General features: G+C 44.0%; 1 protein-coding gene across 1 annotated transcript in view; it reads left to right on the top strand.

The window, feature by feature from the left end:
- The first annotated feature begins 3,046 nt into the window (after positions 1–3,046).
- Positions 3,047–24,970, top strand: part of LOC133447625 (heterogeneous nuclear ribonucleoprotein L-like) — a 29,993-nt gene continuing 8,069 nt past the window's right edge. Inside the window, exons 1-7 of the mRNA XM_061726351.1 lie at positions 3,047–3,164; positions 8,818–9,055; positions 10,151–10,236; positions 10,508–10,604; positions 10,735–10,807; positions 22,214–22,273; positions 22,409–22,638. Coding sequence (XP_061582335.1) covers positions 8,825–9,055; positions 10,151–10,236; positions 10,508–10,604; positions 10,735–10,807; positions 22,214–22,273; positions 22,409–22,638 — 777 coding nt within the window. The 5' untranslated portion in view covers positions 3,047–3,164; positions 8,818–8,824. The remainder of the gene's footprint in view (positions 3,165–8,817; positions 9,056–10,150; positions 10,237–10,507; positions 10,605–10,734; positions 10,808–22,213; positions 22,274–22,408; positions 22,639–24,970) is intronic.

A 24,970-nucleotide genomic window follows, 5' to 3' on the forward strand; every position in this document is an offset into this window, starting at 1 on the left:
AAGGTGAAATCCTGCAATCTGATTGGTTGTTAACTGTGGTATAATGAGCATATACCACGGCTTCTATTCTAAAGCCTCATCACAGCATATCATTCCGTGTCAGTGAAGCAACAATGTATTCATGACAACAACCAACTGTTACATATTTTTGACAGTTACAGCAGGTAGCAAAAAGTAGCTGGTGTTAAAGTTTATTTTTTATTTTCATATATATTTATGTTATATGTATTAAACTCTCCCACTCTATTAAAAACGTCCCGTGTTCATCTTCATATTTTCGTTTGGCCGTGCATTTTTTCCCTGCCATTTTAGAAGTGGGTTTTTTTCCTTCCAAGTTATTTGCGTCACAAACGCAAAATTCAACACAAGCGTGCGCCCGTATAGTTCAACGGGTTGAGCAGGCGACTTATGTAAACCTTCCCCTGTACAGCGACGCGGGTTTGATTCCAGTTGCGGCATATTTTGCCCCCACTTCCTACGTGTCCGTCTCTCACTGCACCTATTAAATAAAGTCGCAAGAGCCGCATGACACCAGGCAAAGAGTCGCGAGCCGCGGGTTGGCCACCCCTGTTGTAGACCATGACTGTGGCCTTATTGGGATAAGCTGAGTCAGCTGAGACTTCACATTCTCTGTCCCCTTTAGTGGAAACCCTCCAGGTTTGTGAGATGCTTGTAAAGATGCCGGCCGGAGTATCGTCGACTGCTGACAGCAAAGCAGGGCTTTGCTTTAGTGCCTCCCAGTGTCTCCCCTCAGGTCTCATTTACCAAGGAGGATACATACTTAAAAGCTACTATGATGAGCTTGCTCACCTCCGAACTGACTCAGCTATTAGATAGATATATTTCCAAGAGCACACAACAGCAAATCCTGCAGTCCCATACTGCCGGCCTTGAAAAGGCCTGCCACAGACATGACACAGGATTTTCTTCTGAGTGGATTCATGTAAACCCAAGGTGACTGTTTTTACTAAAGGAAATGCTGACTCTGAAGCCAGTAATGTTTTGAAGATTATCCTGTCACCACCTCTGCACACAGAAGGGGGTGTGGGCTGCTGGAGGGCCTCTAAAAGGACCAACCAGGCCCTGCATCTCTCAAAGTGCATTGTAATAGATGCTATGTGGATAAAACTGAAATTGAATTGAACGGTTGGTTTAAATCATGTCACTACGGAAGAGTATTAGGGCCAGGCACGAGAAAAATAAAAATTATATTTTTGAGGAGGTTTTTTTTTCATTATGAGAAAAAAGTGGAAATGTCGAGAAAAAAGACGAAATGTCGAGAATAATGTTGAAGTACAATTTCGAGAAAAAAGTTGAAATGTTGAGAAAAAAGACGAAATGTTGAGAAAATAGTCGAAATGTCGAGAATAAAGTTGAAATGTTGAGAATTGGCTTTACGATATTGATTACGATATTGATTTGAAACTACTAGGGCCAGGCAGGAGAAAAATAAAAATGATATCTTAGAGGAGGAAGATTTTTTTTTTTCATTATTCACTTCGAGAAAAAAGTCGAAATGTCGAGAATAATGTTGAAGTACAATTTCGAGAAAAAAATTGAAATGTTGAGAAAAAAAGTCAACATTTCATGAATAAAGTTGAAATGTTGAGAAAAAAGGCGAAATTTCGACTTTATTCACAAAATTTCTTTATTTCTTTATTCTTGAATTTGTATTTCAACAGTATTCTCGACATTTCAACTTTTTTCTCGACATTTCAACTTTTTTTTCGAAGTGCACGATAAGAAAATCTTCCCCTCGCAAATATTTTTTCTCCTGCATGGCCCCAATACTCTTCCGTATGTCACAAATAAAAAAGGTGGCTTAAGTATACTGTGATTTTTCTTCTAGGCACTGTCTACATTTAAAGTTTGCAAAATCCAAATGAGAAAAGTGTGACCCGATTCCTACATAGGTTGGCATGGCGCAGCCTGCAACGTGCAACAGGCTGCAGCTGCTGCAGGGCGCGCTAGACTTGTCCTCACAACGACAGTCAACACCCTTCTGTCCTCTATCTCATCATGAGATTTTCCGATTGTGACCGTTGTGGGTTGTTGTTTTTTCCTCGTTCACGCTTGCTGAGAGCTTATGAAGACTGAGCTGACGTCAACACCCCTTTAGTCATGTCTGCAACTAGCAGGAAGACCTTTTTCCATCGTAGTTTCCTGTTATCAGTTCAAGCCCTTACACTTTCTCTGGCTGAAATATTCTACATTATATAAACAATAAGATATATGACGTTATTATGCTATAGATGCATTTCTAAAGGAGAACAACTAACATTAAATATTAGGTTGTAAATAGAGATGTAGCCGTCTTAACTGAGTTGGAGCTAATGTACTTTTAATCCATCAAGCTCCAAAATGGGGGCCCTAAGTCTCAACAGTCATTGTTTTCTTCAGGATTTTGAAATGTATTCAGCACTTCATCTGTTTGGTGAATGTTTATACAAAGTAGAAAACTTTTTGCACACCGGATATGCAGAAAGGTGCGTCGGAGGAGGAAAGCTGCAGCCAATTTAAAAAGGCATCCAGGCCTTGAGAAAGATCTATGACCGAAAACGTTGGCCCAATAAAACACTAGTCTGGGGAGAAGAAGGTGTGCAGGAGTTTTCTTTTTAAATTGGTGAATGTTTATAGAAATAAATGCATCTGTAGCATGAGAAGAAACAACTTCACGGGTTGGTTTTTTGTTACAGGGAGAAAAAGATGAATGTGAATAAGCTGTAAAAGTTACAGTAGTGCAATAATAAAATATCTCATCGGAAATTATAATGAAACCAATTGCTTAACTCACCGAGTCCAAAACAGCACATAAATTAACAGAAAAAACAACGAGTTGTCCTCTATTATAACCTGTGAAACTAATCATTAACAAGCGTGTAAAGTACTACTTAGCATTTCACCATCTCATCCTCAGATCTGCACAGAAAGCTGCTGATCTGGGCTGTGTGGGAGTCTGGAGGGGAATAGGTTTGGCCCCAGGAGCCCAGCAGACTGGTCCTGCTGTGTCAGCGGTTCTGAAGGATTATTTCTCTCTCTCTGCAGGATGGAGTGGAGGACAGTCACCGCATCGCCCCGTCCCCGGTGGTCCATGTCCGAGGACTGTGTGATGCCGTGGTGGAGGCCGACCTGGTGGAGGCGCTGGAGAAGTTCGGCAGCATCTGGTAGCACTCTACCTTTAATATACTGTCTTTCACCAGACTGCAGCTCTAGATACCATATGCATTATAACAGGTTTAGATACCGTATAATAGGTTTAGATACCGTCTGCATTATAACAGGTTTAGATACCGTAGAGTAGGTTTAGATACCGTCTGCATTATAGCACGTTTAGATACACTATAGTAGATTTAGATACCGTATTGTACAGTGGTTCTCAAATGGGGGTACGCGTACCCCTGGGGGTACGTGAAGGTACTCCAGGGGGTACGTGAGATTTTAAAATATACATATATTTAAAAAGTAGCATCCATGCAAAAATCCTTTAAAAATAAATATTTCATAAATAGTTGAGGAAAATATAAGTCTAAATTCATAAAATTAATTTTATCTTCAGGAGTAGGCTATTCCACTTATTATCCTAAAACCCCAGAGTATCCCCACACCAGGATGGTTCCACCTGACCTGTCAATCACCTGCTTCACCTGTCAATCACTTGGACCAACGATGGAGTCGTGGTTTAAGCGTAGCAGCAATATTTTTATGTTTAATAAATCAGTTACTGATGGCACAGTGCTCTGTTTTAGGTCTTTTTTTTACAACCAAAGGTGCTTTGCGCTGGTTAGGGGGTACTTGGCTGAAAACATATTTCACAGGGGAACATCACTGAAGAAAGGTTGAGGACCACTGGTATACTAGGTTTAGATACCGTCTGCATTATAGCAGGTTTAAATAACGTGTGTTTTATCGAAGCTGTAAGTTGTAAAGAGCTTTGCCAAAAGTTCAGAAGTGACTTTCACGGCGAGGAGGAGTGAACCAGCACTCTGCAGCAGTGGGGGGTCCAATGTACCTAGGCATACAACGGGGTGTAACGGTACACAGAAGTCACGGTTAGGTACAAGCTTGGTACAATGGGAAAAAAAGAAAGGTAGAACATAATATTTTGAACAATGTAACCAGCCAACAATGTCTTATTGGTCATAAGTTTTAGTGAAGCAGTTCTGAACATAAAGTAGGGGTTTAACATTTCAACAGTCCACTGGTATTTTGTATTGTTTTTTCTTCCTGGTTCGGGTTCAGTTTATTTTTACACATTAGAGAGAAGAAAAACATAAATATTTCCATTGTTCTGTCTGGAATGTATATTATTTGAAAAGATAACGTTCCTTTCTTTCAGATATTTGATCAACAAATATTATTTCAAAAGCAAGTGTTATTTAACCTAATTAAAAGAAACATAAAAATCTGGTTTGTGTAGTTCAGTTAGATTTTCTAAAAAAGATGAGGAATGAATTGTCCAATCACATTACATTAAAAAAAAAACATATGAGTACGTCATGATACTGATCGCTGATTCGTTGCTGATAACTGGGACGAACAAGACTGCGTCCCTTTAGGAATCTAATTCAAACCAATTAAAAGATCCTCAGGTCACGTGCTTATCAAATGTTGGAGAGCTAACATGAAAAATGAAATAAAAAACATTTTTGAACCAAATAAATATTAAACAACATTTAATTACTATTGACAGTCACCCAGACTGAAATAACACCTTCTTTTAATAATTATTTGCATCTTACAGCATGTTTTTTTTTTAATTTTAATTTTATTGTTCTTCTCTTGATTTGATGGGGTGCCCCCCTAGCGCCCCCTACTGACCAGCCGCCGCTGCTCTGCAGTATAATCTCTGATGCTGCAGGGGCTGCAGACGGGGCAGTAAATCATCTAGACCTCTGCAGGCTTCGTTGTTCTGCATCTTGTGCATTTTAACAACGTCTAGCAGCACGTTAAGTAACTTCCTGTAGCCAGTGCAGTCGTAATGCAGGTCGTCACTATTTCCTGTGGTCTCTTGTGTTGTCCCCCCCCCCTCCCCTCCCCTTCAGGGGACAGAACTGTCACCATTTAGCCTACTTTCTTAAAATAAAGCCTGGCTCTGAAGTCCCTGGGTTTGCAGTGAAACCCAACGTGTGGTACGTGTGGTAGCTTTAAACTCCCCCACAGATGAGAACACAGCTTATTATAGTTTAAAACAGTCAAATCCATTAACAGTATGGATTTGAACATGCACAGCGCCCCCTACAGTCTCAGGAAGCTCACACAACCTGTCCTGACTTTTGTGGCATTTTTGCTTCAATCCTGAGTTACCGAAAAGTTGTATTTTGTATAGGGCTGGGGGATCGATTCAAATGTCAAGAATCGATTTGATTCTAATTCTTAAGATTCAGAATCGATTATTAGGATTTGATTCGATTCGATTCCGATATTGATTTGGGTTAGTGTTAATAAAACTGTTTTTTCAGCTGTTGCATGAATGATATGACTGTAGTTCTGCAACATATTAATACTAGTATTATATTGAGATTCAACAGCAAGTATTGCAGCTAATGATGCTGTAAGGACCAATCAGCTCCCAGAATGCTGATAGAACTGAAACAGAAACATTGTGGGTCAGAATTACCAAACAGATCCAGGGAGGAAACAGAGACGGATGAAATCAGTTTTATTTTTTCCCATTTATGAGAATTTGGTTTTTAGCATTTTATGCAAATGTAACCCCAAGACAGTATATAAAGCAAAGAAATATAGACAATTTATGCAATTATTACTGAAAACTTTAATGTTTTCATACCTTTAAACATATTTAAAGACAAAAACATGGCACTAGTTATTCTTGTGTCCAACAAAACTTTTTTGGGCATAAACAAAAAAATACCAAAAGTTGTAATCTGTAAAAAATCCCCAAAAGATCAATCTTTAGACACATGAATCGATTTTAAGGAATAATATGAGAATCGATTTAGAATCGTAAAATCAATCTTTTCAACACAGGCCTAATTTTGTAACCACAAATGTGTATTATGAAATTATTTTTCAAAGCAAAAATCATTAATCTGAGAAAACCAAAGTAAGACAGGATAGGTTATCTGCTCTCCTGTCTGCACTCTTGCTTGACGGGGCTCGGCGTTCCTAGTTTGCCAAAGTAGCTCCATGGTGGTTGTTTCTGTTGTTTTTGTGGCACAGCGGTGCCACTAACGCGGTTGAGCAGGAAACCTCATCCTCGGTTAATCCACCACATCTAGTCGACCACGCAGAGCCGGGGATTTGTCATGTAGCAACCTCGGGGTTGCACACATCGCTGACCAACGCAGCGCTGGGATCAGTTAGACGCAGCGCTGGGATCAGTTAAACGCTGGGATCAGTTAAACGCAGCACTGGGATCAGTTAGACGCAGCGCTGGGATCAGTTAGACGCAGCGCTGGGATCAGTTAGACGCAGCGCTGGGATCAGTTAAACGCAGCGCTGGGATCAGTTAAACGCAGCGCTGGGATCAGTTAAACGCTGGGATCAGTTAAACGCAGCACTGGGATCAGTTAGACGCAGCGCTGGGATCAGTTAGACGCAGCGCTGGGATCAGTTAAACGCAGCGCTGAGATCAGTTAACCGCAGCGCTGAGATCAGTTAAACGCAGCGCTGGGATCAGTTAAACGCAGCGCTGGGATCAGTTAAACGCAGCGCTGGGATCAGTCAAACGCAGCACTAGTTAAACGCAGCGCTGGGATCAGTTAAACGCAGCGCTGGGATCAGTTAAACGCAGCGCTGGGATCAGTCAAACGCAGCACTGGGATCAGTTAAACGCAGCGCTGGGATCAGTTAAACGCAGCGCTGGGATCAGTTAGACGCAGCGCTGGGATCAGTTAAACGCAGCGCTGGGATCAGTTAAACGCAGCGCTGGGATCAGTTAAACGCAGCGCTGGGATCAGTTAAACGCAGCGCTGGGATCAGTTAAACGCAGCGCTGGGATCAGTTAGACGCAGCGCTGGGATCAGTTAAACGCAGCGCTGGGATCAGTTAGACGCAGCGCTGGGATCAGTTAAACGCTAGGATCAGTTAAACGCAGCGCTGGGATCAGTCAAACGCAGCGCTGGGATCAGTTAAACGCAGCGCTGGGATTAGTTAAACGCAGCGCTGGGATCAGTTAAACGCAGCGCTGGGATCAGTTAAACGCAGCGCTGGGATCAGTTAAACGCAGCGCTGGGATCAGTTAAACGCAGCGCTGGGATCAGTTAACCGAGGCTTCCAGAAGGCGATGGACGCGTCTCCCGCTGCTCGTAATCCTCTCCCTCGTCCAGTGGGTTTGTTACGGCGTCCAGCGCCAGCACAGATCTGTGGGAGAGCTCAGGACTATTTTTAGCCGGGGAGCCAAAAAGCAAGTGCAAGATGGAGCCAGCAGAGACGGAGAGCAAGTGGAAGGAGTTGTGAAGGTGAAAGGAGGGAGGTTGTTACGCCACCACAGCTACAACGTTGGAATCCACACACCTAAGCAGCATATTATTCTCCACGAGGACAGTTATTGAGATTCGGGTTTGTGTCAGGGACTGAGGGCGGAGGACGAGAGCTGGACGGAGGAGAGGCAGGAAAGAACCCGAGCCCCCGAAACTTAGGAAGCAGTTGTCATAGCAACACGGACAACTGCTGATTCTCTGTACAGCACTCTCATCACTTTTCCTTCTAAATAATGCCAAACAAACGCTCTGAAGAACTTACTCCCCATTAGCCATCACTCCGTTGTGGGAGTAATGGCTGTTCTTGCTGGACACAGGACACAATGATATACTGTACATGATAAAAACATACAGAATAACAATAAAGTAAGTAAACAATAAAGAATTATACATGGTAGCAACACCGAAAAAACTACAATATTAAGATAACCTTATGAAAACAAAAAACAACAAAAACAAAAGCTTACCAAGAAAGTCAGATATTAGTCAGATATTATACACACCTTTCTAAAATCATCTTTTTCAGTTTGTTTTTAAAACTACTTCTGTATGGGCTCAAATTAAAGCCATAAATATTTTGTATCTGTAAATAAACTTTGTACTTGTAGAAATATTTGTGCGTGTGCAAAAAATATTTGTACTTGCAAAAAATATTTGTACTTGTAGGAAATATTTTGTGCGTGTGCAAAAAATGTTGTACTTGCAAAAAAATATTTGTACTTGTAGAAATATTTTGTGCATGTGTAAAACATTTTTGTAGCTGTGTAATTAATTTGTCTGTGTGCAACATTGGATATACAAAGCTACAAACTTTTTTTACAACTACGAATTATGGCGAATTATGGCACTGTTTTGACGTGCCAATAATAAGAGCCAATCAGCGATCTTTGGCACGGGTTTCAAAGCGTTTCTGGAGAGCCAAGTACAAATATTTTTTGCACACGCACAAAATATTTTGTGCTCTGGGGTCTCCCATCACGCCGGGGCAACATCAACGGCACCGACACGGCCGTGACATCACGCCCAGAAAGAGACTTTTCTTTGACTTTTCTGGCCATTATAAAACATTTTTGACGGATAAAAAGTCCATGACTTAAAAATATAGAATACAAAGATTAGTAATTGCCTGTCTTTTAAGATGTTCCTGGCCCTGCTGAGGCAGCGGGAGCTGTAGATGTCAGACAGGGAGGGCAGGGAGAACCCGAAATAGGATTAGTACATTAGAATATTAAAACTAAATGTAAAAAGGAGATCATTTGGATGTTGCATCTCTTTGTGCTCATTTGATCCGAAGCCGTGTTTTAAGCTGTCCTGATCCTGAGCCCTGAGTATCTGAGAGTATTAACGTGGCCTCCTCTCACCTCCTCTCCTCCAGCTACGTGATGATGATGCCGTTCAAGCGGCAGGCCCTGGTGGAGTTCGACGGCGTGGAGAGCGCCACGCGCTGCGTGACCTGCGGGGGCCGCGAGGCCGTCTACATCGCAGAGCAGCAGGCCTTCTTCAACTTCTCCACCAGCCAGAGGATCACCCGGCCCACCAACGCAGACGACCCCACCAGCAAAAACAAGGTCCTGCTGCTGTCCATCCAGAACCCGCTGTACCCCATCACCACCGTGAGTGCAGCCGGAATCAACCTCCCCAACTGTTACTGTTCACTGTTCCTGTTCCAACACGTTATTATTAAATACATAAGAAGGATTCTGCTGAAACCTGAATCATGGTTGGCTAAATCTGACTCATCTGAGACTCCTGATGAGTTGGTTCAGACCAACGTCTGTCAACTTGAGAAAAATAACAATTACATGCAATTGATGCTGCAATGTTTGTCTTATTAACCCTTGAACTGTCTTCAGGTCAAAATCACCTAATTCTCCTGTTCCTTCTTTCCTCCTGCTCTCTCCTTCCTTCCTCCTTTCCTTCCTTCCTTCCTTCCTTCCTTCCTTCCTTCCTTCCTTCCTTCCTTCCTTCCTTCCTTCCTTCCTTCCTTCCTTCCTTCCTTCCTTCTTTCCTTCCTTCCTTATTTTCTCCCTTCCTTCCTTATTTTCTCCCTTCCTTCCTTCCTTCCTTCCTTCCTTCCTTCCTTCCTTCCTTCCTTCCTTCCTTCCTTCCTTCCTTCCTTCCTTCCTTCCTTCCTTCCTTCCTTCCTTCCTTCCTTCCTTCCTTCTTTTCTCCCTTCTTTCTCCCATCCTTCCTTCCTGCCTTCTTTTCTCCTTTCTTTCCTTCTTCCTTCCTTCCTTCCTTCCTTCCTTCCTTCCTTCCTTCCTTCCTTCCTTCCTTCCTTCCTTCCTTCCTTCCTTCCTTCTTTCCTTCCTTCCTTATTTTCTCCCTTCCTTCCTTATTTTCTCCCTTCCTTCCTTCCTTCCTTCCTTCCTTCCTTCCTTCCTTCCTTCCTTCCTTCCTTCCTTCCTTCCTTCCTTCCTTCCTTCCTTCCTTCCTTCCTTTCTTCTTTCCTCCCTTCTTCTCTTCCTCCTTCCTTGACCTGAAGACAGCACGAGGGTTAAGTTATTTCAATAATTAAGTCCTAAAAGGGATTTTTCACCAACAAGGCTTGAAAAAACCAACTGATAAAAAAAAAAAAAAAAAAAAAAATGCTTCCTTCCCATTTCAGTATGAGCTAATAATTTTTACTAATCATTGTTCCTCATGCAAAAGATCAGAGTTAAGTTCCATTTTTACAGCGCAGCTTCTCTGTTTCTGTGTTTCTGCAGGATGTGTTGTACACCGTCTGCAACCCCGTCGGTAACGTCCTCCGCATCGTCATCTTCAAACGCAACGGCATCCAGGCCATGGTGGAATATCCTGACTGAGTGTGTTTCATGTGTCAGCAGATGAAATCTGTTTCCTTCAAGCTGACAGTCAGACGTTTATAAACTCTTTAGGACTGCTGTTGTATTTTTGATGAAGAAATCAGAGGTGAGAGAAAGATTTGAGCTAAAATGACTGATCACGTGTAGATTAACTGAGCCGATAGTTGAGGTCTGTGCAACTGTGCGGGTCTTGTTTCTCTCCTCTGATTGGCTGCCTGCTTGTTTCCCTGATGAGTCATCCTTAACGAGCGTATTAACGTTTGAGTCAGTGGAAGACGCTCAGAAGGCCAAGCTGGCTCTGAACGGAGCCGATATTTACTCCGGCTGCTGCACACTTAAGATCGAATATGCTCGGGTAAACGCACACACGCACACACACTCTCTGACAAACTCACATTCAGGTGCACGCACACATTTGCACCCTCATTCTCATGCCCACGCACACACACCCACCCAGAGGTGCTGTGCTCTGTCGCCCCCTGCAGCCCAACAGACTGAACGTCGTCCGCAATGACAACACCAGCTGGGATTACACCAAACCCTTCCTCCTGCACCGAGGTAGGACCCCCCCCTAAGCTCTGCTCACACACTGGTACAGCCTGACACGCACCAACGCACCTGCACAAGACCAAACCCTGCAAAACAAAACCCTGCACAACACCTAACCCTGCAAAACAAAACCCTGCACAAGACCAAACCCTGCAAAACAAAGCCCTGCAAAACAAAGCCCTGCAAAACAAAACCCTGCACAACACCAAACCCTGCAAAACAAAACCCTGCACAAGAACAAACCCTGCAAAACAAAGCCCTGCAAAACAAAACCCTGCAAAACAAAACCCTGCACAAGACCAAACCCCAATCAGAGCCATCTATCTCATCAACTTCCTTATGAGTCATTTCCAAATACATTACTACTATGTATTTTTATTAGGCCTGTGTTGAAAAAAATCGATTTTCCAATTCTAAATCGATTCTCATATTCATTCCTAAAATCGATTAGTATGTCTAAAGATTTTTTTTTTTTCATCATTACAACTTTTGGCATTTTTTTGTTTATGCCCAAAAAAGGAATGTTTTGTTGGACACGAGAATAACTGGTGCCATGTTTTTGCCTTTAAATATGTTTAAAGGTATGAAAATGTTAAAGTTTTCAGTTATAATTGCATAGATTGTCTATATTTCATTACTTTATATATTGTCTTGGGGTCACATTTGCATAAAATGCTAAAAACCAAATTCTCAAAAATGTTAAATTGAAATAGTGGTAATTCTGACCCACGATGTTCCACGATGAAAGCAGTTCTATCAGCATTCTGGGAGGTGATTGGTCCTTACAGCATCATCAGCTGCCAACACTTGCTGTTGAATCTCAATATTATACTAGTATTAATACATTGCAGAACTACAGTCATATAATTCATGCAACAGCTCAAAAAACAGTTTTAATAACACTAACCCAAATCAATTTCGGAATCGGATCGAATCAAATCTTGATAATCGATTCTGAATCTTAAAAATCGGAATCGAATCGATTCTTGACATTTGAATCGATCCCCATCCCTATGGTGACCAAATATATTCCACACATTTAACTTTAATTATTACTTTAACATAAGACATGACTAATCACATTTGATAGTACATAACAAATACTAATGTGATGAATTCTAAGGCAGAGAAGTTAAATGCAAATGCAGTAGCAGAGACGCCAAGACTAGAGCACTGAAAAGTGTCACGATTGGGGGGTGTAGGACCCAGACGCAGGAGACAGAGCTGGCAGGAGTTCCAGACTAAAAGTATTTATTAACGAAAAACAAAACAAGAGCCCACACTTGAGGAAAAATAGAGCTCTAACAAGAACATGAGAGAGGAAACAGTCAGGAGGAAACGGTCAGGAGGAAACGATACGATACGGACCAGCAGGGAACAAGGGAAAGACAAGACCAGACGTACGCATTGGACTTGACAAGACACAGGTGCAAACAATCAGGGCAGATGGGAACAAGGGAAGTCAAACTAAAAACTAAAACCCAAGGACACACACTTTCAAAAGAAAACAGGAACATAAACCCCCAAAACTGTGACAGTGGGATCTAATGCTCAATGATTTATTCAATGTCCTTCCTGATGGCATCTGTGTATTAGACTCAAAGTGAACTCAGATTGCTGGTGTAGAAACATCTGTTTACAATACAGCAGCATTTGCAGTAAAAGCTGATAGTGCTAGCGCCACAAGCGTCACAGAGCAGCGAGGTGGCCTCCCATTCACAGTCCATGCAGTTATGTCAATTTCAGCAATTTCACATTGATACTTAAGTTTATCTTGAACACAAACTTGAAGTCGGTGGTCATGAACTGGGTAATGACCGAAAGTACAAGAGCGGCCAAGATGAGTTTCCTCCGCAGGGTGGCTGGACGCTCCCTTACAGATGAGAAGCTCCGTCACCCGGGAGGAGCTCGGAGTCGAGCCGCTGCTCCTTCACGTTGAGAGGAGTCAGCTGAGGTGGCTTGGACATCTGTACCTGATCCTCCTGGACGCCTCCCTAGGGAGGAGTTCCAGGCATGTCCCTCTTCTCTAGGGAGGTGTTCCAGGCATGTCCCTCCTCCCTAGGGAGGAGTTCCAGGCATGTCCCTCTTCTCTAGGGAGGTGTTCCAGGCATGTCCCTCCTCCCTAGGGAGGAGTTCCAGGCATGTCCCTCCTCCCTAGGGAGGTGTTCCAGGGATGTCCCTCCTCCCTAGGGAGGTGTTCCAGGCATGTCCCTCCTCCCTAGGGAGGAGTTCCAGGCATGTCCCTCCGGGAGGAGACCCCGGGGAAGACCCAGGACACGCTGGAGAGACTATTGGCGCTTTTACACTAGTATCTACTCGGCTCTACTCATCTCAACTCGGCCTGGTTTCTTTTCCACTACATCCAGCACCCAGATCAGAAGTAGGAGGTTGGAGAAGCTGCTGTGACGTATTTGATTGTGTGATCTAAACGGAGAAGACAACAACACTAAAGATGTAGAACCTGGAGGAGATGATAGATGTGCTGCTGGGTCTGTGGCTTGTGTTTGATATCAAGTTAAAAAATTTGAGTGAGAGAAGCTTCAAGCGGCGATGCTTTTACATTTTTTAGTTTGTCTCGGCGCTGCTGAAAAGTCATCTGGAGCCGTGAGCAGCTATGAAGAGACAGAGCTCCTGGTAGATCTGGTCGTTCCTTATCTCCGTCTAGATCTTTTTAATTCTCTCCTCAGCACCAGGTTTATGAACATCTGACCCTCAGAGTTGGATCATGAAACAGACTTCTGCTGCCGTTGCTGGTTGAATAAAATGAACAAGAATCCATCAGAGTCTCTTTCTCTGATTTCCTCCTCCTGACTCAGACGTCTGACTCCAACCCCCCGACCAATCGGTGGTCTGTAGTGTGATGATGTCAGATACAGCCGACTCAGCAGCTTAGAACCTCGGCAGAATAGTTACAGAAAAAGTAACTACTCAGCATGTTAGACCCCTGGTGGGAAAGAACCAAGCCGAGGCGAGTGGAGTCGGGCTGAGTAGATACTAGTGGAAAAGCGCCATATGTCTCTCGGACTCCCCTGGAAGAGCTGGAGGAAGTTTCTGGGGTGAGGGAGGTTTGGGCATCTCTGCTCAGACTGCTGCCCCCGCAATAACAGATGAGCGGAGGAAAATGGATGGATGGATGGATGGATGGATGGATGGATGGATGGATGGATGGATGGATGGATGGATGGATGGATGGATGGATGGATGGATGGATGGATGGATGGATGGATGGATGGATGGATGGATGGATGGATGGATGGATGGATGGATGGATGGATGGATGGATGGATGGATGGATGGATGGATGGATGGATGGACGGATGAAGTGTTAGAAGATTTTAAGACATGACAATTTAAGAGCCATTTAAGTTACACAGACATAAAAAATTAAAGCCAATCTCAACAGTCTTGATGAGCAACTAAACTCTGACATGTGATGTTGCATTTTAATAGAAAGTGCCATAAGAGGAACAACATTTAACATCACTAAAGGCTCAAAAGCTGCACATAATATGATCCCCATGCCCATGAAATCAGTCAAACATCAACCTACCCAGGTATGGCTAGGATGCTACAAGTCTGCAGTCTGCACATCACGAATAGAGGACATCTACTGAAGAATGTCATCATTATACCCTTTAAAAAGAGGCTGACGTAATGAATTGATCTCTCAGTCTGGACTGGGCATGAATCATGATTAGAGAAGGCTTTCAGCAGAAACATCACAGTATATATTTTAAGCTAAAACTAATATCAGGCCCAAAAGCTACACATGATGTCACAGCTGTGGCCATGAGCAGAAAGTGAAACCAGGATCGACACACAAACATCAGATAGTTGACCAATGATATCATTAAAATGCGTAGTTGTAGGTGCAGAGTAACTGGCTGACGCACATGTAAGATGAGCTCGGAGAGAGAATGAGAATCATTTCTAAAGATGGTCAGAGCTGCACGTTACTACACACATGACCCCCCCTTGCAGTGTATCAGGGTGTAGAGGTCATCTCAAGGTCATGCACTGGCTTCACTCAGGGCTAAACCACAGCTGGGTTAGTGACAGTACAGTTGGCCCTTCTCATTTCATCATAATCAGGCTGCACACAGATGTGGAAATATGTGACGTTTGCAAACGCAAAATAAGATAAAACAACCCCAAATGTCACCAGATGCAATACGTGCTGGCTGTGAAGAGGAAGCAGACAGAGTTAACAACCTCACATAGCGATCAGGAGGAGTTCAGCCGTCTCAGACGGAAGGAATCACATTCAAGAGTTTGAAATGTGTCTGTGTTTCATCATGTTGCAATGATCCAGAATGTCTGGGAGAGGTTGTTACGTGAGAGACGGCAGCCTCGTGAACCACATCCTCCACTGATACAATCTTAAAGTTCAACTAACATTCAGTTTCTTTCAGTTGCTTGCATCTTAAAATAGTCCCAGACGTTTGCCATCAGGTCTTTTGAACACGGATCCAGCAGCTCCTCTGAAGAAGTCTGAATAACGTCGTCCACAGTGGAGCCTTAGTTCAAAACTACTAATAAATGCAAAACCCTCAAACTGGTTCAACTCAAGAACTGGACTTCTAGTCTACAACCCGCCTCACTGCTGCTAAATGATTCAGCCCCGATGTGAGTGTGATAAGTGTTCGGGGATGGGGAGGCAGCTGGTTCCATCAGCAACTCCTTCTAAATCCACTGATACCCCTTTTCCACTTAACCGGTTCCAGGCTGGTTCTGGTTCTGGTTCTGGTTCTGGTTCTGGTTCTGGTTCTGGGCCAGTGCCGACTTTGGAACCGGGCTTTCTGTTCCCACTGACAAAGAACTGGCAGAAAAAAACGGTTCCAAGGTAGCACCAACTCTTTGCTGATCTAGACGAAAGATCCGCTACGTAAGCGGGCGGGGTTGTTAAGACCAATGGCAATAGCAAGACTGGGAGACGGAGACATTTTCAAATAAGAATGAATCTGGATGCAGCAAAGCAGCAGGTCTGAGGAGGAGACAACCTGTCTTTTAGAGATGTGTCCACGGAGGAGCTACGTGGACCAAGTCCTCCATCCATCCATTTTCCGCTTATCCGTTCCCAGGTCGCGGGGGCAGCAGTCTCAACAGAGACAGCTCTTCCTCCATCTCTTCCTCCAGCTCTTCCTCCATCTCTTCCTCCAGCTCTTCCTCCATCTCTTCCTCCAGCTCTTCCAATATGTCAAAGATCATAAAGATTGTGCACTTGGTGACAAGTTTTTGATATTTGGCATGGTGTTAGGTATGGACATAAGGTTTTCAAAAACCACTGCAAACAAATGGCCGGTAAACTAGTTGCCGGTTTGCAGAAAATTCAAAATGGCTCCCGCCGAAAAGACCAAAGTTCATATCTCAGCTTTTTCTCAAGATTTTTTTTTTTTTTTTTTTGTGGCACCACTTGGTTCATATTACTGTAGGTATAAAGCATTGTATAATATGTTGTGCTGAGATTTTCAAACTTACAGTTAACATTAAAACAAAAATTGTAAGTGAATCTCCAAATGTATTTTGGGTAAAATCGTTCGTCATCAACAGCCGTCTATCAACGTCATCATCCATCACTTGTCAACAGAGCAGTAATCCTACAGTCTAAACATGAGTGGGAGTTAGAAACACAAAAGTGGCCATAAAACGCAGAAAAAGAAAAAAGGGAGCAAGAAAAAGCCAAATTGCCCAAGCTAGACGCATATTTTGTTCCCCGGAACCGGACAAGCCCCGTCTCTACCCTCCACTAGACAGGTTTGGTGAACGTGGTCCCCATGTGGAGCAAGACCTTTGTGAATCTTTCTCAGGGCCATGTCATGCAGTGGTTTAACTCCACATCTGTCTGACCTACAGACTCCCAGAATGCTCAGAAGTCAAACAACACATTCACATTTGACGGTTAGTGAGGGACAGGGGATCGTTGGGACTGATAATGAAACATTAATATATTCCCTGTGGGTTATTTGTTGAAAAGAAAAAGCTGCCAACTCTGTTGCAAAAGAGCACAAAAACCCATATATTAGAATAAAAATCTTAAAATATGACAAATATTTGGTGTATTGGTTCCTTCTCTTTTATTGGGTTTCGTTTCCTATAAATATTATTAGTCATCCCATCTCACTTCACTGTAGTGAAGTGTACATCCCACAAGCAGGGCTCCTGCGTCCTGTAGCGGCTACGGAGTGCCCTCAAACCCTAGGGTAGCCATTATTTAAAGCTCTGTACATGATCTCATTGTCCAAACACGGAGGGCTCAGGCACCGACTCCCTCCGTAAATCTGGTCACGCATGAAACCAGAGCATAAGATTGTTCTAAATGTCCATTCAGCATGCGTCAGCCTGGGATTGATCTGCATTATTCACATACGGGACCAGGGTCTGACGAGGACGGATGAAAGGAAACATCCCCTCCCATCCGGGTCAGATTACCTGCTCTTACTTTGAGAACTGAAAAGCACAGCATCTCCGTTACCATGGCAACTCAGACCCACAGTGGGAGATGGAAGCGAGCGTCGGCTCCTGCAGTGGAGCTGCGTTGCTCTGTAGAGGCTCCTGTAAACACGTCTTTCTCACTTCCCCCCGGCGTGTCTGAAAGCCGCCCTGCTGTTTCTGTGCACGTACGCTGTTTCTGTGCACTTCTGTACCACTGCACCGTCGGTGGCAGGTGTATTCATGCTGCGTGTGGAGCTGGATGTGTAGATGAATCAAGCATCAGTTACTTGCTGATAACATTAACAGGAAAGAGCTTTAGTATGAGGCTAGTTTCTCATAGCCCTGAGCTGTCAGACCTCTCACAAAACCAGATTACACTTCACCAGCCAGGGGTGGGTTTCACTTGGTCTGAATAATGTACTTGTCTGATTATTTCCAGGTAGTGACTAGAGGAGTGAGGTGGCCACTTCCTGTATGTTGGCATGTGTGGTGCAGCCGGAGCCCGGGTGCAGCTCTGCTCTCTTAAATGTTGTCAGTCAAGGTGTTTTCAGAACCAGATCATAATCTACCAATCTGCTCCAACTGTCAACTCCTTTAAATCTGGCCTAAAAACAGCACTGTTCACTGAAACGTACTCTTAAATTAAATACTTGCCTGCTGGACTCTACTGCCCTTACTTTTAACAGGGTGTGTGTAGCAAGGCTAGTGCTACGGGGGTCACCCGACAGGACAGAGGACACAGGGTTTAGTGCAGGAACTCTTTATTCTCTTCTTTCACCCAAGACACACGTGCCATCAGCTTCCTCCAGCAGACCTCTTGCTGGAGTGCAGCTGCTCTTTATGAAGGCAGGCAGGGTGGAGAGGCTGATTGGGCACAGGTGTGCCCAATCAGCTGAGTGGCTGCTCCTCCACCCTGCCACAGTGTGCTTTTTATTATTTTACCTCTTTTCTTATCATTTTATTTCATTTTATGTGTTATTTACGGTTTAATTATGTCTTGCCGCTTTTAATGTTGATGTAAAGCACTTTGAATTACCTTGTGTTGAATTGTGCTATACAAATAAACTTGCCTTGCCTTGCTTTACCAAGATAGTGCTGCCTTCCATCTACATCTGGAATAAATTAGGGATGCCCCGATACCATTTTTTAGTATTTTAATTTATGTACTTGCCGATACTGAGTTCCGACACGATAGTTTTACCACAAAAATAACTAGGCTAAAAATGCAATAAAAATGCAATGAATTGGAAGACAGGTTTTATTTGCAACAGATAAATTCAATAAAAATAAATAAAACAACAAGTCTCCACACTGGCACTGTCTTCACATTTAAGAAAATATCAAACATAACATATCAATGAAACATCATATCACGGCTCGAATGCGTTGAGAAGACGGTGAAATCCTTTCGTCTTCTTCAGCTGACAGTGGCTGCTCATCCAGCGCTAGATAATAATAATATAATATATAACGGGTTAGAGCCTCCGTTATTTTAACATTGTCTGTTGCCTGATTGTCTGTCTCTTTTGCAGAACCTGAGCTAATGTTGCTGTTGTGTTCTTGCAGTAGCATTAGCAAACTCCATATACTAAGCTTTATGATGCGTCTTGAGATGTTTTATCAAGTTGCTGGTATTAAACGACGTATTCTCCTTCCCTCCTCTTGATTCCTTAGCATCAGTAGCTTCAGTCTGTCTTGCTTCTGTCCTTGTCCCTTATTCTGAAATATGTCCACACTGCTGACGTCCCGCTGCATTAATTGTTGCTATCTTGCCTGAAACGGCGCTGGCAGTCTCACTCATGTATCACTCTCTTCTCACTCATGTCTCACTCTCTTCTCACACATGTCTCACTCTCTTCTCACACATGTCTCACTCTCTTCTCACTCATGTCTCACTCTCTTCTCACTCATGTATCACTCTCTTCTCACACATGTCTCACGCTCTTCTCACTCATGTCTCACTCTCTTCTCACTCATGTATCACTCTCTTCTCACTCATGTATCACTCTCTTCTCACTCATGTATCACTCTCTTCTCACTCATGTATCACTCTCTTCTCACTCATGTATCACTCTCTTCTCACACATGTCTCACTCTCTTCTCACTCATGTCTCACTCTCTTCTCACTCATCTATCACTCTCTTCTCACTCATGTATCACTCTCTTCTCACTCATGTCTCACTCATGTATCACTCTCTTCTCACACATGTCTCACTCTCTTCTCACTCATGTCTCACTCTCTTCTCACTCATGTATCACTCTCTTCTCACTCATGTATCACTCTCTTCTCACTCATGTCTCACTCATGTATCTCTCTTCTCACTCATGTATCACTCTCTTCTCACTCATGTATCACTCTCTTCTCACACATGTCTCACTCTCTTCTCACTCATGTCTCACTCATGTATCTCTCTTCTCACTCATGTATCACTCTCTTCTCACTCATGTATCCCTCTCTTCTCACACATGTCTCACTCTCTTCTCACTCATGTATCACTCTCTTCTCACTCATGTCTCACTCATGTATCACTCTCTTCTCACTCATGTATCACTCTCTTCTCACACATGTCTCAATCTCTTCTCACTCATGTATCACTCTCTTCTCACTCATGTATCACTCTATTCTCACTCATGTCTCACTCATGTATCACTCTCTTCTCACACATGTATCACTCTCTTCTCACTCATGTATCACTCTCTTCTCACTCATGTATCACTCTCTTCTCACACATGTCTCACTCTCTTCTCACTCATGTCTCACTCTCTTCTCACTCATGTATCACTCTCTTCTCACTCATGTATCACTCTATTCTCACTCATGTCTCACTCATGTATCACTCTCTTCTCACACATGTCTCACTCTCTTCTCACTCATGTCTCACTCTCTTCTCACTCATGTATCACTCTCTTCTCACTCATGTATCACTCTCTTCTCACTCATGTCTCACTCATGTATCTCTCTTCTCACTCATGTATCACTCTCTTCTCACTCATGTATCACTCTCTTCTCACACATGTCTCACTCTCTTCTCACTCATGTATCTCTCTTCTCACTCATGTATCACTCTCTTCTCACTCATGTATCCCTCTCTTCTCACTCATGTATCACTCTCTTCTCACTCATGTATCACTCTCTTCTCACTCATGTATCACTCTCTTCTCACTCATGTCTCACTCATGTATCTCTCTTCTCACTCATGTATCACTCTCTTCTCACTCATGTATCACTCTCTTCTCACTCATGTATCACTCTCTTCTCACTCATGTATCCCTCTCTTCTCACACATGTCTCACTCTCTTCTCACTCATGTATCACTCTCTTCTCACTCATGTATCACTCTCTTCTCACTCATGTCTCACTCATGTATCACTCTCTTCTCACTCATGTATCACTCTCTTCTCACTCATGTCTCACTCATGTATCACTCTCTTCTCACTCATGTATCACTCTCTTCTCACTCATGTCTCACTCATGTATCACTCTCTTCTCACTCATGTATCACTCTCTTCTCACTCATGTATCACTCTCTTCTCACTCATGTATCACTCTCTTCTCACTCATGTATCACTCTCTTCTCACTCATGTATCACTCTCTTCTCATCACCACTGACTGTGGCTCAACATCTCCCCCTAGAGTCACTAATCAGTAACTACAACAACAATGAAGTATCGGTGCGTGGTATTGGAGAATGTTTGCGAGTACGAGTATATGAGAGCAGTATCGGCCCCGATACCGATAACAGATACCAGTATCGGTATCGGGGCATCCCTAGAGTAAATGTTAGTAAAAGTTTCTGTTCTTCGGTAGCGGTTTGGTGTGTTGCTCTGGAGGGCAGTGAGACATACTGTGTATCCAGGCTGGCCTGTGAATCCACCCGTCACCACGCACTGCTCTCGTCAGCGGGTTTGAAGGTGAAGCTACTGTACATGCAGCTCTGTGGGTTGTACTTGGAGCTTCAAAAGCCTGTAGGTGGATGGTGAATGTGTTCAATCTCCCGCGGAGGCTAAATATAGCAATATTCTTCTGCAGAGAAGGATTATCAGAGAAAGAAAAAGCGAGGCTCTCTTCTCCGTCTCACTGCTCTGCCTCGGTTCAGAGCGCTGCCGTCCATGGACAGTTCTGTCTGTCGGGTTCTGTGGAGCAAAAAGCAAATGATCATGACAGACAGTGACTGCATTTACATGCAGTCAATAACCCTTTTAAAACCTGAATATTTGCACGGCCATGTAAACACCAATAACCCCTTTGAATAACCGGAATTTGCTCATATTCAGGTTTTTAAAAACCTGAATATGACTCCTGGGTTACTCCTTTTAAAACCCGAATATTGGGTCATGTAAACGCCAAACGGAATATCCCCATCAAACGGAACAGGAATCTGTTTTCTGCACATGCTCTGTTCACAAGGAATCTTGGTCTTTTGAGTCCAGGAAGTTCTTATAAACACGGAGAAACACAAGACCAGGAGGAGACTAATCACTTCATAAATGTAATGAAGGATATGAACATTTCAGCATTTGTAGACGGTAGAAAGTACCGGGATAGAAGATTTACAAGAAGGTGAGAGAAAAGTTCAGGAAGCAGCATTTGTTTTGAATTTGGATACAGGAAGAAGAAGCAGAAATGATGGGAATTGCGTCATCACGTTCTCCGTGCGTCGCTGGTTTGATCCAGATATCCTAAATGATTAATTACCATGTAAACGGAATATTCTGAATGTTTCAGTGCCCGGAATATTAGCAATAACCCCAATTCTGACTGCATGTAAACGTAGTCAGTGTTGTATATGAGTATGTACAGTGAAGGCAGATGCTGCAGGTGTCGGGTTAATGCAAGGCAAGTGCTGGTTGGATCTGGGCGGGTTATTGGTCCAACCAAACACTAAATCAAAGCTGGAGCACACGACTGTGGTGTATGTGACGCTGCAAACCGCCCTGTCAGCTCCTGTTTGTATAAATGTTGGTATAAATGTGTGTTACAGAGCGGGGGAAGGGAAGGCAGCGCCAAGCCATCCTGGGGGAGCACCCGTCCAACGGCTACGGTACCGGCTCCGTCTCCTGTCCTCTCTGGTTATGTACCGGCCTGTCCCTCCATCTAACCTCACTGCTCTGTGTGTGTGTGTGTGTGTGTGTGTGTGTGTGTGTGTGTGTGTGTGTGTGTGTGTGTGTGTCTGCAGGCCCACAGTGCCCCCTGCTGCCCCTGCCGGCCAACAGCAGGTACAGACGGGGTGAGCAGGTCCAGGACATGATCTCGTACCCTCCTCTCCTCCCAAAGACCTTCCCCTCCACCTCCTCCTCCTCCCTGCTCGCCTCCAGCTCCGTCGCCATGGTGAGCGGCCTCCACCCCACCAAGATGAACTGCGGACGCATTTTCAACCTCTTCTGTCTCTACGGCAACGTGGAAAAGGTGTGTGTGTGTGTGCGTGTGTGTGTGTGTGTGTGGGGTCCACTAGGACGTTTAGAGGGCATGGGATCAGAAATGCTGTGAAATGATAGCTGAAAAAGATGTTTTTGCAAATAATCAGGCGTTTTAAACCGCTTTTGAGTTGGTACATAAAGCTTTATCCGTTTTATTTACGTATTTAACAGAGTTTCTGTTATGATAAAAGTGTAAAGCCTCTTGGGTTTCTCCTGGTTTCTTATTTTACTGTCATTTTTCAGAATAGTTTGATTAACGGTGTCTTTGTCGTAGATCAGCTGCAGGATTTAATGATCACTTTTGCAGCAAGAAGCTTTTTTTTTTTTTGAAACATGTCTTTATTAGATTTTCACATAATATGCAACAATACAAAAACCCCATTTGGCAGCACAACGCAAGAACACACAACCAAAAACAAGACAAGGGCCATGACATTAAAAAGAAACACATTGACAAAATGAAAACAAGCTCATAACAAAAATCATAATAACAATCTAAATAGAAAAAATAAATAAAATAAAAGGCATAATTGAAATGTAAGTATTTATAAAAAGTATAAATTATCTCAACGACGCCTCTTCAGGTCACCTCACCGTATATTCATGCTTACTAGGCCTCATCAATATCAGCATTTTTAAGAAAAGCTAAGAACTTTCCCCATATATCATCAAATTCAAAGGGCTTTTTCTTGACACAGTAGTGAGTTTTTCTAGATCCAGGCGTTACGTTAGACGTCTCAGCCAGAGACCTAACTTTGGACCCTTAACACTTTTCCAGCACAAGGCTATTGATCATCTAGCTCGTAGTCAGCAGAGGTCAACCATTTTTTTTTCCTTATTGGACAAAGTGCAATTGTCCGGGTAGGATCTCAAAACACACGATTTAAAGTCAAAGTCAAAGTCAGATTTATTTGTATAGCATAATTCGTGCACACAGCAACTCAAAGTGCTTTACATAAAAACGTTCCAATACAATCAAAAATGAATTACAATCAACATCATACAGAACACAATAAAAACATTAACAGTAAGATTAAAAAATAAAGTTAAAAATTAAAATAGAAATAAGAAATAAAAGCTTAAAGTCGATAAAAAGTGCTGCGGTTTAGCAGCAGTTAAAAGCAGAAGTAAACATAAGGGTCTTTAGCTTAGTTTTAAAAATAGGCAAAGTTGGGGCAGATCTAAGGTCTTTTCTTATAGAATTGATGTGGGAGTTAAAGTTATTCTATGCAACTTCTGAGAGCTAGCAAGATTTGAAAGTGGCGCCTCCTCTAAGCCCCGCCCCCCCGCCTCCACCCACGAGCGCTCCGTCCAAAGCCACGCCCCCACAAACACGAACGCGCATTTGCAGGATTCAACAAGGCAGAGGAGAGCGATTTTTAAACATTTTGGATAGCACTTTTTCAGCAAAACTACCCCATGTCTCATTCACCTCTAAGCAAGGCTGGTTTTAGGGGGGGTAGGGGGGGGGCTGTGCCCACCCAAACGTGCATCCTGCCCACCGGCGTCTCCATCCCGGCGAGAGCGGAGAGCAGAGAGCGGCTGGCGGTGCGCTGCAGGCTCTAGAGCCACGGTTACGGCGTAGCCTACGGTGTACCCTACGGCATAGCCTACGGCGTAGCCTACAGCGTACCCTACGGCGTACCCTACGCATAGCCTACGGTGTACCCTACGGCATAGCCTACGGCGTAGCCTACGGCGTACCCTACGGCGTACCCTACGCATAGCCTACGGCGTACCCTACGGCATAGCCTACGGCGTAGCCTACGGCGTAGCCTACGGCGTACCCTACGGCGTACCCTACGCATAGCCTACGGCGTACCCTACGGCATAGCCTACGGCGTACCCTACGGCGTACCCTACGGCGTACCCTACGGCGTAGCTGTGGCAACAGAGCCTGCACGGCACCGCAGTGCTCTGCCAGCCGCACCGGCGCTCTCCGCTCTCGCCGGGATGGAAACGCCTCCATCCCCACGGACCCCCATACTGCTTCCGAGCCGGAGCTGTTGCGGCTCTTCACGTGTCCCCGCGGGCTGCTGCTGCTGGGCAGAGAGTCCTGCAGCAGCAGCCCGGACTAACGGCTCTGCTCCCCGCTCTCACACACACAGCGGGGACCGAGCTGCTCTGGAAATAACTACATACTGGGGGTCCGTGGCAGAGGGGAGGGAGGGAGGTTACACTGGGACACTGTGAGCCGTGGAGGACCCGTGGGAAGTGGACACGGGGGGCTGGAAGCGAGTGCGCGCATGGGACAGAGGGGGGCGTGGTTTAAAATGAAGGCATCTGATTGGTTCTTTCCCTTCCTGCCAAGCCTCTGGTCC

The sequence above is a fragment of the Cololabis saira genome, chromosome 1 (assembly GCF_033807715.1).
Source record: "Cololabis saira isolate AMF1-May2022 chromosome 1, fColSai1.1, whole genome shotgun sequence".
Taxonomy (NCBI): Eukaryota; Metazoa; Chordata; class Actinopteri; order Beloniformes; family Belonidae; genus Cololabis; species Cololabis saira.